At 47.0% G+C, this 15665-nt stretch overlaps 1 protein-coding gene across 1 annotated transcript in view; it reads right to left on the minus strand.

Annotated features, from left to right (window-relative positions):
- Positions 1-1827: 1827 nt before the first annotated feature.
- Positions 1828-15665, minus strand: part of SLC9C2 (solute carrier family 9 member C2 (putative)) — an 83529-nt gene continuing 69691 nt past the window's right edge. Inside the window, exons 23-28 of the mRNA XM_017345618.4 lie at positions 12844-13011; positions 10942-11073; positions 8478-8663; positions 5813-5897; positions 3141-3203; positions 1828-2198 (exon numbers count right to left, since the gene is read on the minus strand). Coding sequence (XP_017201107.1) covers positions 3160-3203; positions 5813-5897; positions 8478-8663; positions 10942-11073; positions 12844-13011 — 615 coding nt within the window. The 3' untranslated portion in view covers positions 1828-2198; positions 3141-3159. The remainder of the gene's footprint in view (positions 2199-3140; positions 3204-5812; positions 5898-8477; positions 8664-10941; positions 11074-12843; positions 13012-15665) is intronic.

Consider the following 15665-nt stretch of genomic DNA (forward strand, 5'->3'; position numbering starts at 1 on the left):
GTGTTTAAAAGAATGGGCCTTGGGGCAGGCACTGTGGCTCAGTGGGTTAACGCCCTGGCCTGCAGCTCTGGCATCCCATGTGAGTGCCAGTTCGAGACCTGGCTGCTCCACTTCCCATCTGGCTCTATGCTATGGCCTGGGAAAGCAGAAGATGGCCCAGGCCCCTGCACCGTGTGGGAGACCTGGAAGAAGCTCCTGGCTTCAGATCGGCGAAGCTCCGGCCATTGCAGCCATCTGGGGAGTGAACCATCAGATGGAGGACCTCTCTCTGCCTCTCCTCTCTCTGTGTAACTCTGACTTTCAAATAAATAAGTACATCTTAAAAAAAAATAAAAGAATGGGCCTAAAGGGCCTTAAGCCTATCCCAGACAACTTTTTACTTAAGAAAAATTAGGGGCTGTCATTGTGGTGTAGTGGGTTAAGCCACCACCTGCAATGCCTTCACCCCACCTGGGTGCAATTCAAGTCCTGGCTGCTCCACTATGACCTCCCTGCTAATGGCCTGGGAAAGCAGTGGAGGATGGCCCCAGTGTTGGGGCCCCTGCACCCATGTGGGAGACCCAGAAGAAGCTTCCGGCTCCTGGCTTAAGCCTGGTCCAGCCCTGGCCAATGTGGCCATTTGTGGAGTGAACCAGCAGATGGAAGACCCCTCTTTATCCCTTTCTCTGTTGCTCTTGCAAAAAAATAAACCTTGAAAGAACAAAGCCCTATGTCTCTGGCACTGGCATCACATTCCTGCAGTGAGCAGCCATGGCTGATGCTTGTGCTCCAAGGACCGCTCTGAGACTACTGCCCTAATAAGCTGCTTATCCACAAAGTTCCTAGTAAATACTTGAAGCTTGACTTCTATTCTTTTTTTAAAGATTTACTTATTTGAAAGGCAGAGCGCCAGGGAAAGGGAGAAGCACGGAGAGTGCCATCCACTGTGTAGAGGGGTTGAATGGGAAGGTGAAGATAGCAAGTTCCCACACCTTTAAGCCCTTCCGCCCTTATCTCTCTGTGCGCCCACATCTCCATCTAGGGGACTAGGGGCGTGGCCAGGCACAGCTGCCTGCGGGTGTGTGGGTGTACGTGGCTATCTGTGGATGTGTGTCCAGCCACCACCGTGGACACAAAGGCAGATCTCTCCTGTGGCCCCGCCACCGTTGTGGGCAAATGGCTGTTCCTTGTGCATTCCTCACCACCCCTGAGGAAAGGAGATACAAATCCACAAACGGCTCCAAGTTCTTCTCAGATCTGTTGGAACCCAAACCTGTTTGTCCCGGGCCCTAAGCCCCAGGCATGCACGTTGGTTCACTCCCCAAATGCTTGCAGTGGCTGAGGGTGGGCCAGGCTGAAGCCAGGAGCCTGGAACTCCACCAGGGTCTCCCATACTGGGTGGGTGGCAGGGGCCCATGGACTTGGGCCATTTTCCACTTTCTCAAGGACAGTAACTGGGAGCTAGATGAGAAGCAGAGCAGCCAGAACTCAATCTGGCGCTCCGGTACAAGATGCCTGTGATGCCACGACGGCCTCTCCTCATGCTCTTACCTCTGGTACAGTGTTTCCTTAAAGCATGAGTATTCTTTCAAAGCCTTATGGAAATGAAAGAATAAATGATTTTAAGCTGAATAAGCCATAAAATTCAATGTTATTTAACTTTTTTTAAAAAGCACTGTAGGATGTAAGAATGTTAATTTTTCCTAAACTTTGCTTTCAGTAACTCAAATCATGGAACATAGTTCTATCCTTCAATATTTAGTAAATTGGGCTGGAAGAATAACTATACTCTGAAAGATATGAGGGAGGGAGTAATTATAGCCATTTCACAAATAAAAGTCACATATCTTGTACTTTAGACAGTAATATTTTCATCGTCAACACATTTGATAACGTACTCTTAGATAACTTGCTCTCTATAGAAATAGCGTGTCTTTTGGTAGGCCATAAATTTTGGGGCACCTTACATTATCTTCAAGAACTTTTGAACACTTCAAGTATAATGCAACTGGTAAAAAAAAAATCAGTTTTTTTACGGCCATTTATCTATTAGTTGTAAAATACATGCAGCAATAAATGTTCCAACAGCTTCTAAGTAAACTCCTTGCCAGATAATCCTTCAGCATTTGAGCCAGGATGTTAATCCGTTCTTAAACTTGACTCCACATGTCATATTAGTATGATCAATCCTCTCTTCAAAAGTGATATCCAGTTTCCAACTACAAAAGAAAGCCAAAAGTAAAATATCAGACTGTGAGCATTACAGGAGAAACTTCTAACCCATCTAATGGAAACAGGAAACTTACTACAAAGTTTCCATTTTATTATCTGGGACATCCTTCATTAAAAGATCTTGCATATTCGAGGTCTTGAGTGATCTCTTAATTGCAGGTGTATCTACACTGTTGTCTTGTGAAGGGGCACTACATTAATGAGTAATCTATCAAAGACACGCTGAAGGAAAAGAGAATTTAATTAACTTTACGACTCATTACAGAGTAACTGGAAACTGTTTTTGTAAATCAGAATGAGAACTTTTTAAATAAGGGGGCCTGGAAAAAGTAACAAGCAGGAAGCTCTTCTGCTCCTAATTAGGTTTCCCACTTGTGAAAGAGGATCCCTGTGAGAGAGGAGAGGATGACCGTAGGACTACTGCCTATGGATCTTTACTTCTTGAAATCAGTCTCAGGGGAACGAAGTGAAGCAAGGCAGAATCACATCTATCGAAAGTCACTTCGGTGATCCAGCATCCCATATGAGTGCTCTGCTTCTGGTCCAGCTCCCTGCTAATGCACTTGAGAAAGCATCAGAAGGTGGCCCAAGTGCTTGGACACCTGCACCCGTCTGGAAGACCCAGATGAAGTCCTGGCTCCTGACTTCTGCCTGGCCCAGCCTTGGCCCTTGTGACCATTTGGGGAGGGAACCAGTGGATGGAAGATCTCTCCTACCTCTGCCTCTCCCTCTCTGTAACTGCCTTTCAAATAAATAAATCTTTTTTTTTTTTTTAATCAATTAGGGAAGCTTTATATCCTGTGTGTCCAAGTTAATGAGTTTCAGCCAGGAGCCTCTTTTCTCACCACTGGAGTTTTGCTATCTGACCTCACAATTTGTTTTAGCTGTGTAGTATAATATTCACGGGGAGGGAAAGCTAATCAGGTTACCTCATATTTCCTCTTGCAGTTACTTTCTCTCCCTTGTCATTCGAAGACCAGTGTTGGCTGAAGCTAACCATATTCATGCAATGAACAGAAAAAGCTAAATTAGAACTTTAAGAGTAAAAGCAGCAGGAGAATATTTCAAAATCTCACTTTGCTTTCTCCCCTTGCCCCTCTCCCTTTCAAAGGGGCTCTCGACTTTGTAGCAGAAGTCTGATAGACCAATTCAAATGCAAATCAGCAAGTCACAGAAACAACACAAGTGGGTGGCTTACAGACAAGAGGATGCCTTGTGGAGAGCGACTGCTCCCTCTGGAAACCAGCTGATGTCCTGCTTTAATTTTTACCACGTACCTCAATGAGAGCTGAGTACTGGCAGACTTTCTCATTTTTTGTGAAGACCTGTATTCAATTATTTGTTTATTCATTCATTTGAAAGCCAGAGAGGGAATCTGCGACCCACGGAGCCAGGGTTGGGCCAGGCTGAAACAAGGAGCCAGAACACAGTCCAGATGGCCCATATCAATGGCAGCGGCCCAACTACTTGACACGCTTGTCCCAGTCCCAGGGTGTGAATTAGCTGGAAGATCAGGAGTGGCGCTGGGTCTCACACCCAGGCACTCAGAGGGGATGCAGGCCTCCCAGAAAGTATCTTGACTGCTATGCCAAACAAATCATTTTTAAAATGTGAAACTTCTATAGGTTTCTACTTAGTAACTAATTTAAAAAAAGTTTTTTAAAGAAAACACCTAAGGGTGCCAAACCTAGAGTGCTGGTCGGATACAGTCCATGGGCCTATTGTTTGTGACTTTTGTCTCAAACCCACCGGGGAGCACAGAGTGATGTGTTTCCATCTCAGTGGTTCCAGAGGGCTGATCGAGGGAGGCCTATGATCCCTACTTCCTGGCAGTGCTTAAGATCTCGGGCTCAGCAGCCCCCAGGGTGTTGAGGGGGCAACAGTAGGCCCGAGCTTCCAGGCTTGCCAGACTCCTGTGCCCCAGGAGTGGTTCCCAAGCAGTGGAGAAACGGATCTGAAGAGACTGTGCGGGTTGACTAAGGGCCATCTCAGTGCTAGCCAACGTGGGCACAAAGTGACCCAGGCACACAGGACCCAGAACTGGGGACGGCAGGTGAACGAGCCAAAAGAATGTCTGAAGCTGGGACAAGGGTTTGGCACAGTGGTTAAGATAGCACTTGGGACACCCACATCCCGTATCAGAGGGCCAATTCCAGCTTCCTACTAAGGTACACCCTGGAAGGCAGTGCTGATGGCTCAAGTACTTGGATTCCTGTCACTTACATGGGAGACTCAGCTTGAGTTCCCTGTTCCTGGTTTCAGGATGGCCCAGCTACACTATTGTGTCTGTCTCTGCCTTTCAAATAAAAAGTAAATAAACAAAAATTTCAAAAGTATATATTAAGTAAAAGAATATCAAAGGTTTAAATTGTTAGTAGGGGAAAAAAAGTTACTGATCGAAGGTCTTGTCTCTCCTTCCCACAGGGCAGAAACTTTGGTTCACCAGCCAATTAGCACTTAACACAGTCCCCAGCACACAGCGGGGTTTCGTTTTATAACAATAACACTGGGCTGGCGCTGTGGCATCATGGGCTAAGCCTCCACCTGTGGCTCCGGCATTCCATATGGATGTTCATGTCCTGGCTGCTCCTCTTCCCATCCAGCTCCTGATAGTATGCCTGGGAAAGCAGTGAAAGATGGCCCAAGTGCTTGGGCCCCTGCCACCCACAACGGAGACCTGGATGGAGTTCCTGGCTCCTGGCTTCAGCCTGGTCCAGCCCTCTCTCTTTCTGTCTTTCCCTTTCTCTCTGTATCTCTGACTTTCAAATAAATAAAATATTTTTTTAAAAAAATTATACAAATGGGAGAGAGTAATATAAAGCATTAATTAAATCACACTTCATATACCCAATTTAAAATCATGTAATCTTGTCCCCATATTAACAGTTCCGTAAGAATTCCATAGTATCTAACCGCTGGGGTCACATGAGCTATGAACAGCTGATTAGAGTTGCAAAGCAAAGCAACTCTGTGTTGAAGCTGCAGAAGCTGGGCGTGGTAAGGTAGGGCTGCTGGTCATTCAACGGGAGGTCTTGAGTGCGCTTTCTCTAGAGCAAGGGCTTCCTGTCCAGTCTCAGCAGCGTATGCACAACTAGGGGCTACTGTGTTTAGTGACTCTCAAAGTGCACCCAAAGCAAGGCGGTTGACTATGACCATGGCTTGGAATTCTCAATGACCTTGGGCCAAGTTCCATATTCTCTTCAGTTGCTGAGAGCAAACCAGTTCCCCACATCAGCATCCACTGTGGGAAAGTCTGTCCCCCACTCCCCACCTCCCACATTCCTGCATTGCTTCCAACAGCACTCAGTGGCTCCGGCCTACCACGTCAAGAACAGAGCATCTGACAGAAGCTGCTCCCTCTGTCAAGGGTATGAAGGGAGGGACATGGGGGAGGAAGGAGCCAGGATCTCAGTGTCTGGCAGCCTCTGATCTGATCTCTGAACTCCCGAAAGCAGTGTGGCTGCCAGGCCGGCCTGGGGATGAAGACCAATGAGAAACCCACACGGGGCCTCACAAATCACTTTCTAGGGATGAAATGAACTTAACATGTGTCGGAGTTCCTTCTCAGTGGTTTTCCTACCACTCAAGTGCTACCCCTTACCCCTGAATTTGGAGTCATTTTCATTTTTGTCAGGATCAGATGCCAGGATTATCAGCACTTTGCTTAAATCTGAAGTTCCCTGAACCTAAAGAGAATACATCACAATTAGTCAAGATAATATTCTTTGATTCTTAAAGTGGATGCTTCCCAATCTTTCCAAAGAGGATAAGAAATAAACCAAAACCATGCGCTAAGTCTCCAACCTAAGCTCTACCATTTTAATCAGAGACCCTCAGAGATGTTGTTTTAAGAAATCTTGGCCCAGTAAATTGTCTTTTGCATATTTAGAGACACCAGAAAGGAAACTTCTAAACTTACCTGTAATTGGACTAAAAATTCTCACTTTGGAAATCAGGGAATCCCCAGCATCCCATGATTGCTTTTACTCCAGCACTGCTGCGCAAGGGCCCAGGGACAGCACGCCCAGCATGGCAGGACTTTCTTAGAGCTTCCCCCCACGTGCCACAAAGTCTGCCTCTCAGAACACAAGTAGCAGCAAGTGAAAATTATTACTGTCATTTCTAGAGCCACACAATGCCATTTATCCTCACAATAACCTGATGAGACAGTCGCTTCCATTATCCCCATCTAATTAAGGATTTGTGGAAACTGAGGACCAGAAGAGTTAAGCAATTACTCTGAGCTCACGCACCTGGTGGGTACAGGGGTCAAGTTTTCAATCCAAGTATACCTGACCCTGAACCTCTCTTAACAACTAAACTGTTGCTACTGCTCCTAGTGATCACTTATCTCTACTTACTGTTTCAAAACTAAAGGGATTTTCAGTTGCTAAAAACATTTAAATTACTTTCATTCTCTTAATTACTGAAAGGTACCAAATAAGAATGTGGTAAAAGGGGCAGATACAGTTTTTAAGCTTAAGAACTTCCTCTGGACAACAATTTTTGCTTAATTAGGGTCAGTGTGGTGGCACAGTGGGTTAAGAGACACCTGCATTCCTGCATCCAGCCCTCCACCTGCCCTGTGGTCCAACAGCAGGAGGGCGGGCCTTGCGTCTGCCCTGTAAGTGCAACCACACCCAAGTGTTCACACCTCCCCTGCCCTTACAGAAGCAGGAGATGACCAGGCCCGGCCTGGAGCCCACCATCAGCTGTCACCACCTTTGTGGCAACAGAGGGAGGGAGCTCCTGCTTGACTCCCTTCTAATCAGCAGGGCAGATGTTTCCAGAGCCATGCTGAGTTCAGCATCGCTGCCTTGCTGTGAACTGGGAGACACGCACTGCATCCCCTCCTGCAGGGCACCCCCTCCTGCAGGGCACCCCAATCTGCACAGTACCCCCTCCTGCACAGTACCCCCTCCTGCACAGCACCCCCTCCTGCACTGCGCCCCTCCTGCACAGTACCCCCTCCTGCACAGCACCCCCTCCTGCACAGTACCCCCTCCTGCACTGTACCCCCTCGTATACAGTACCCCTCCTGCACAGTACCCCTCCTGCACAGTACCCCCTCCTGCACAACACCCCTCCTGCACAGTACCCCTCCTGCACAGTACCCCCTCCTGCACAGCACCCCTCCTGCACAGTACCCCTCCTGCACTGCACCCCCTCCTGCACAGTACCCCCTCCTGCACAGTACCCCACCTGCACAGTACCCCCTCCTGAATAGTACCACTCCTGTACAGTACACCCTCCTGCACAGTACCCCTCCTACACTGCACCCCTCCTGCACAGTACCCCCTCCTGCACAGTACCCCTCCTGCACAGTACCCCCTCCTGCACAGCACCCCCTCCTGCACAGTACCCCTCCTGCACAGTACCCCTCCTGCACAGTACCCCCTCCTGCACAGTACCCCTCCTGCACAGTACCCTCTCCTGCACAGTACCGCTCCTGTACAGTACCCCCTCCTGCACAGTACCCCTCCAGCACGGCACCCCTCCTGCACTGCACCCCCTCCTGCACAGTACCCCTCCTGCACAGTACCCCCTCCTGCACAGTACCCCCTCCTGCACAACACCCCTCCTGCACAGTACCGCTCCTGTACAGTACCCCCTCCTGCACAGTACCCCTCCAGCACGGCACCCCTCCTGCACTGCACCCCCTCCTGCACAGTACCCCTCCTGCACAGTACCCCTCCTGCACAGTACCCCCTCCTGCACAGCCCTGCATCGGGACACATGGCCTGGGTAGCAGAGGGCAGACTCTGGCCCTCTGTTCCCTGGTCACACCCTTATGTAAGGCACCTGCACAGTACACAGAAATCCTAAGAACATATTTTTTACCTCTCTAATAAGGACAGCTAAGAACTGCAGATTTTTTCCAGGTTAAGTTTCTTTTTAAGAGGACCAGTTGAGGTTTGTCTTTTGTTTTGTTTTGTTTTTGTATTCTTATTTTATTCACTATATCTATTATCTCTGTATTTTTATTCTTTTAAAATTTGTTATATATTTAAAGATTGTAGTTGACATATAATTGTGTGTATAATGGCATACAGGGCAACATTTCAAATCATGAACACCATGTGTAATGATAAGGTCAGCGTGACGGGCTTATCTTTTACCTCGAATATGTATCATTTCCTTGTGCTGGGAGCATCCAGAACTCTCTCTACTGGCTACTTTAAATATATGATTGCTACCAGTTGAGTTGTAAAGTCACCTGTGGGGCAACATGGAAACAGACAACGACCACAAAGGATCTTCCTTACCTGCTCACAGGTTTTTGGTATGATGTAAGGTGCGAAATATGGCTCCTCTGTCTTAGTATTGATTACACTGCCATACACAATAATAACAAATTTCATGGTCACGTTATTGATAGCCAGTTCATTATAGCTCGATAAAGTCTCCACATATGCATGATTGTGCAGCACACACTTCTGAAACTTCAAGTCCTATAAAAAATTCACTAAATCACACAAACTGACACAGAGTTCCTAGAAGAAAGCATATTCATCCCTCTGCTGTTATTTGAGGCAAGCAAAAGGCACAAGAACCCTGGTACCAATAGACAGATGCAGTTAGAGTTCCGGATGGCCCCTGACTAGTGTCTGAATTCAAAGTTTCGTATTGTCGTTATTTGGTGACACTGGACAGGGCTGCTCAGCCGGACTTACAAGCTCCCGGTCAGCTGCAGCTTGTCGGTCAGCACCCCCTTGTTAGAAACCTATTAGCACAAGAGCCAGAATCTTCAAGATTTCTGGGTTTTACCCAGCCATAAGCAAACGTCCCACTTGACAAGTGAACAAGCAACAACAAAAAGCCAAAGCAAAATAAAGCACAGAACTGAGTGTGAGCCATACTCTGAGGTTCAGGAAGGTGGTCACCTACAAGGCAAGAAGGTAGAACACATTCCTACAGCGCTCGGCCAGAACCAGGCCTAGCCACACCTCGATTTCACATTTCCAGCCTCCCAAACTGTGAGACAGTATATTTGTGTTGCTTAAGTGTGTGGCACTTCTTGACAGCAGCACTGCCAACTGTGACGCCGAAGCTTGGAGATCAGGTCAATGACAGGAACCTTCTGGACAGTGTGCACTGGCAAATGGTACCAGTCCAATCTGAACATCTCAAGCCCCAAGGAGCACACAGCTCTGTGAACCAGCCCTTAGATGTCCGCCAGGGACAAGCAAATCAAACACCTACTTGTTCAAGGCACCAATACAGCTGGGGCACCAACCTCATAAGAAATTGGCAACGTGTGTAGAAATTTGCAGCCAGAAAATCCTACTGAAAATAACCTGCTCTGGGGGCAGCATTGTGGCCCCGTGAGTTAGGCCACTGCCTGCAATGCTAGCATCCATATTGGAGTGATGGTTCAAGTCCTGACAACTCTGCTTCTGATCCAGCTTCCTGCTAACGTGCCTGGGAAGGCAGCAGAAGATGATTCAAGTATTTGGGCTCCGGCCATGCATGTGGGAAATAAAGATGGAGTTCCTGATTCCTGGCTCTGGCCTGTTCCAAATCTCTATTTAAAAAAGTAACTTGCTGGGGCCAGCGCTGTGGCGCAGTGGGTTAACGCCCTGGCCTGAAGCGCCGGCATCCCATATGGGCACCGGTTCGAGACCTGGCTGCTCCACTTCCTGTCCGGCTCTCTGCTATGGCCCAGGATAGCAGTAGAAGATGGCCCAAGTCCTTGGGCCCTTGCACCCATGTGGGAGACCTGGAAGAAGCTCCTGGCTCCTGGCTTTGGATCGGCGAAGCTCCGGAAGTTGCGGCCATCTGGAGAGTGAACCATGGGATGGAAGACCTCTTTCTCTCTCTCTGCCTCTCTTCTCTCTGTGTAACTCTGACTTTCAAATAAATAAATAAATCTTTTTTTTTAAAAAAGTAACTTGTTTTGGTTTGTAAATGCCTGTACCTTTTGAGTTCTACGATTTAGAGGAGGGTGGGCAGACAGCATAACCTTATCAGTGCTTGGGTATTCTAAAAATTCCTAACTGGCAATTCTCTGATGGAAAAGACGCGAAAGAAATAAACCAGCCCTTCAAGTAGAGATTCTCTGGGAAGTAAAATTTGGGATAGGTGGTTATTATCATTTTTAATGTTTTACATCTGTCTTTGCTCATTCATATAATGAATATGTGTTGCTCATGAATTTTAACATTGTAAAGGACATTGACTTTATTGCTGTGTCAAATCTGACTCCATTGGTCCTAATTCTCTCCTCTGAGTCTCATATCAGATTCTAAATTTACATGAAGGATACAAATATGAGATTGTAAATTGTGGCAGATCAGAGACAGACTCGACCCACTACCTTTTGGAGGGAAAGTTCCTAGAAGAGGCTCAGATTAAAGATTTTGAAAAGGCAAGAGATTTATATCACTGTAGGAAAAGTACATGACAATAAATACCAGACCGGTGTTCATAAAGCCACTCTGATTAATGCTGTGCTTGGCTCTTGGGAACTGCCTATTTAATATCTGCTGAATTGGCTTCCTTTTAATTTGTAGGGATGACAGCAGGTAGCTTGAGAAAATTAGCTGTGCCAAGAAGATTGACAACCTGGAGGAAGCCAGGGCAAGATAGAGCTGTTAAAATTCCAGCAACCCCATTTTAGAGAAATAAAACATAAGCTTTTTGTTGTTTGAAAAATATGAAATGCATTTTGTGAAAAATACAGAAAATAAAGAACCTAAAAGGCATTCATATTTTAATCACGTAACTAACCTCATCCACCAGACTTGATTCAAAATACTGACAGGCAGTATCAAGAGCAAGCTTTAGCCATATTTTATATTCCAGGGATGGCCAGAAGACATCAAAGCCTTCATATAAATCCTCCAGGGAGATGAAAAAGGCCTGAAACGACAAGATGCCAGGTCACAACCAGCTGGGTCTGGAGCTCAGTTACAAGACCATCCAAAAATAGGATGCCTGCCTTACCCCAGAAAGAACTGACCATCAGTCTACATAATTATCACACTCCATTGTTTCAACACATTGGGCTGTGGAATGGTGGGTTGCTCTGTATTAGATGGTCAAATTTGTGGTCTAATTGGAGCTAAACTCAATAGACCAGGAAAATTCCTATCAGTCCATGCATATTATGAAGGGAATGACTCAGGAACCCAAGATTCAGGAACTAAGATATACAAATATATCTCTTTTCTGTCGCAGTAGGTGAAGTGGGCTCATCCACACCGTCTCCAGAGACAAACTGCTTACCTGAATAAGGAAGACTGTTCCTTCAGATTTCAAGTTAAATAAACTGTAATGACTGCAATTCAGTCTTCCGACTAAAAGCGAGCCTTCTATCCTCTCCCAGAAACAACACTGTGCTAAACTGGCAAAGCACAATCCCTCTGCGCCACACACCCCTAAGACTCCAGATCCCAATCCCTCTGCGCCACACACCCCTAAGACTCCAGATCCCAGTCCCTCTGCGCCACACACCCCTAAGACTCCAGATCCCAGTCCCTCTGCGCCACACACCCCTAAGACTCCAGATCCCAATCCCTCTGCGCCACACACCCCTAAGACTCCAGATCCTGCTGTGCTGCATCCAGCAGCCTCCAAAGAGGGAGGACCCTTTGTAGCAGCAACTCTGGCTCACTTCTGTTCGAATTCTCCACAGCTAGGACAATGTCAGACCACTTACTGTCCAATAGATAACTTCTTACTTGGTGTGAAAATAGAAGAAAAGAACTTTAAAAACAAATATTCTTCAAACACTCGGTCCCCATAACGGTAGTCATTTACTGAGCATCTGTGCAGAGTGCCAGACACAGATATTGTCATGCCCTTGATGACACCAAGAGGGAGGTATTCTCCCTACTGCATAAATAAGGACATTAAGACTTGAAGAGGGGGCCGGCGCCGCGGCTCACTAGGCTAATCCTCCGCCTGCGGTGCCAGTACCCGGGGTTCTAGTCCCAGTCGGGGTGCCAGATTCTGTCCCGGTTGCCCCTCTTCCAGTCCAGCTCTCTGCTGTGGCCAGGGAGTGCAGTGGAGGATGGCCCAAGTGCTTGGGCCCTGCACCCCATGGGAGACCAGGAGAAGCACCTGGCTCCTGCCATCGGATCAGCGTGGTGCGCCAGCCGAGGCGGCCATTGGGGGTGAACCAATGGAAAAGGAAGACCTTTCTCTCTGTCTCTCTCTCACACTGTCCACTCTGCCTGTTAAAAAAAAAAAAAAAAAGACTTGAAGAGGCTCAAATAATTTGCTCCACATCCCACAGCCATGGTATGGGAGAGCTGGCATGCGAGACACTGAACCTGCCTTTTCTTAGCTGGTTCACAGGCTAAAATAATGGAAACAGAGTTGAAAGATACGTCGCTTTTGGTGCAACTAATTTTGAAATTCATGCACATGAGAGGTCTTCAAAATGTTCACAGAAAATGTGAGTCATGAAAAAATATGCATGAATTTCAATATATATATTTGCACCCAAATAAACATCTTTTAATTTCATTTTTCTAGACCGTTTGAAGTACCCTTGTACACTGCCTCCCTATAGCTGGTTAGGTGACAGAATAAGATATCAGGACCAAAAGGAAGAACAGACGCTGACATTCCTTATTTACTTGAGGACAAATTAACTAACAACCCATAACAGAAGCACCTTCTTACCTGTAAAATCGTTTCGCAGATGGCAGTATATTCAATTTCACGCTTCAGCAGACAGCTCAGCTCTCCCAGCACATCCCCACTGGTACAGTACTCGGTAAACAGGGTTTTGGACTCCCTATCAGGCCTCAGGCTACTGTCTATTCCAAAGGTAGGAGATGAACTGTGCAGCTGCAGAGGGGAGAGTATGTGCAAAAGTAAATAAAAACTTTGAAGCTTTCTGATCAAACCATAGGCCCTTCCATTATTCCTTACAGTGGAAGGCAGAGATCCTACCATGGGCGAAGCAGAATAAACCTGCACAGAAATCACGTTTCTTTCACATTTCAGTTCCCCAGGGCAAGGTCTTTTTGTTTTTATTTTAAGATTTATTTATCGATTTGAGAGACAGAGTTACAGAGGGAGGAACAGAAAGGTCCTTATCCGCTGGTTCTACTTCCCAAATGACCCCAATGGCCAGAGCTGGGCCAATCCAAAGCCAGGAGTCAGGAACTTGCTCTGGGTCTCTTTGTGGGTGCAAGGGCCCAAGCATCTGGGCCATCCTCCACTGCTTTCCCAGGCACATTAGCAGGGAGCTGGTGGGAAGCGGAGCAGTGGGATTCAAACTGGTGTGTGCATATGGGATGCAGGCGCTGCAGACAAAGGCTGAACCTACTAAACCACAGCGCTGGCCCCCAGGGCAGGGTCATGCTTTCAATCTTTACTTTTGTAGATAAGCCCTATTTACAACTCTTGACTTAAATCTTTCCTAGGTAAAAGTCCCATCTTAATTAGCAATTGCAGCCCACAGCCAATGGGATTGTCCTCTCTGAGCCCATTAGAACTTCTTACTATAAAGGGTTCATGCCTCCAGCAGAAAGTAACATTTTATTGCATGGGCAGATAACACAAACTAACATGTTTCCTAAACCAAGTTAGAATTTCAGTAAAATCCTTGTCTCCTTTTAAAATGGTTAAGAGTAACTACCATGAAATAGCAACAGAAAAAGTTCAAAGGTTAACACAGAATGATTGAATTACTTCAGGAAGAGAACTGGTAGACATCAGTGAAGAAAGATGAGAGAGATCCAATTTTAGAGGAATTGAAGGACTCAAGCAAAAGGATCACAGAATTTTCTGGAAAGCTTAGTTATGGAGATCAAAGAGAATGGTGGTCAAAACGGCAACAGGAAGCAAATGACCATGGAAGAAGTTACTGTGAAAAACTGCATCCTCTTCTAGCACTTACCGCTCAGACTTCTCACTTTCTAAAACAAACTGGAGGGGAGGCAGCATCGTGGGTGTAGAGGGCAAAGCCGCCACCTGCAGTGCCAGCATCCCATAGGGAACCCCTTCATGTACTGGCTGCTCCACTTTCCATCGTACTCCCTGCTAACGGCCTGGGGAAAGCAGCAGGAGATGGCCCAAGTGTGTGGGCCCCTGTCAGCTTTGTGGGTGACCCGGAAGAAGCTCCTGGCTCCTGGCTCGTGGCTTCAGCCTGACCCAGGGCTGGCTATTACAGCTATCTGGGGAGTGAATTAGCAGATGGAAGATTACTCTCTCTGTTTCGCCTTCTCTCTATAACTCTTTCAAATAAATCTTTAAAAAAAAAATTTATGTGAAAAGCAGAGAGAGAAAAACAGACAGACAGACAGACAGGTTTTTCCATCCATTGGCTTACTTTCCAAAGACTTGCAATAGCCAGGGCTAGGCCAGGCCAAAGCCAGGAACCAGGAACTCCACCCAGGTTTCCCATAGTGGGATTAGGAATGCAAGTATATGAGCCATTGCCTGATGTCCACCAGGGTCTGCAACAGGAACCTGGAACCAGGAGCAGGCACTCTGATGTGGGACATGGGTGTCCCAAACGGCATCATTACAGCTGCACCAAAGACCCATCTCGATGCAGACTTTTCAACGCATTCATGCTTCCCAAAGACTGCAGTTTTTTTAAAAACGGAGGCGGGCATTGTGGCCTGGCAGGCTAAGCCACAATTTGAGACACAGGCATTCCGTATTGGAGTGCTCATTGAGTCTCAGCTACTCTGCTTCTGATCCAGCTTCCTGCTAAGATGTCCCAAGTACTTTGGCACCTCTCACCCATGTGAGAGATCAGGATGGAGTTTCTGGCTCCTGGCTTTGGCCTGACCCAGCCCCAGCTGGTGTAGGCATTTGGAGAGTGGATCAGTGGATGGAAGATAGCTCTCTCTCTGTTAGTCACTCTGCCTTCCAAATAAATAATTTTTTTAAAGATTTATTTTATTTATTTGAAAGTCAGAATTACACAGAGAGAGGAGACAGAGACAGAGAGAAAGAGAGGTCTTCCATCCGTTGGTTCACTCCCCAGATGGCCACAACAGCCGGAGCTGTGCCAATCCAAAGCTGGGAGCCAGGAGCTTCCTCCGGGTCTCCCACGTGGGTGCAGGGGCCCAAGGACTTGGTCCATCTTCCACTGCTTTCCCAGGCCATAGCAGAGAGCTGGATTGGAAGAGGAGCAGCTGGAACTGGAACTGGCGCCCATATGGGATGCCGGCGCTTCAGGCCAGGGCCTTAACCTACTGTGCCACAGCGCTGGCCCCCCAAATAAATAATTTTTAAAAAATGTTTTTAAGTGACCATAATTCTGACTGCAGTTTGAAGCACCTTGAGCAATAAAGATGTCTCTATAGCAAACCAAGAAAAGATGACATTGGAAGCAGGCAGCATTCTAAAGAAGACCCTCCAAGAGTGCAGTCCACTACGCAAGCCAGCACTAATCCAGGTACTGCCAGGTACTGCTGTGAAGGGTTTGCATACGGATTGAGGCTACTAGTGAGCTGGCCTTAAACCAGCCATCTTGGATTGTC

This window comes from Oryctolagus cuniculus, chromosome 7, assembly GCF_051225735.1.
Source record: "Oryctolagus cuniculus isolate XC-2025 breed Fujian yellow rabbit chromosome 7, ASM5122573v1, whole genome shotgun sequence".
NCBI classification, from domain to species: Eukaryota; Metazoa; Chordata; class Mammalia; order Lagomorpha; family Leporidae; genus Oryctolagus; species Oryctolagus cuniculus.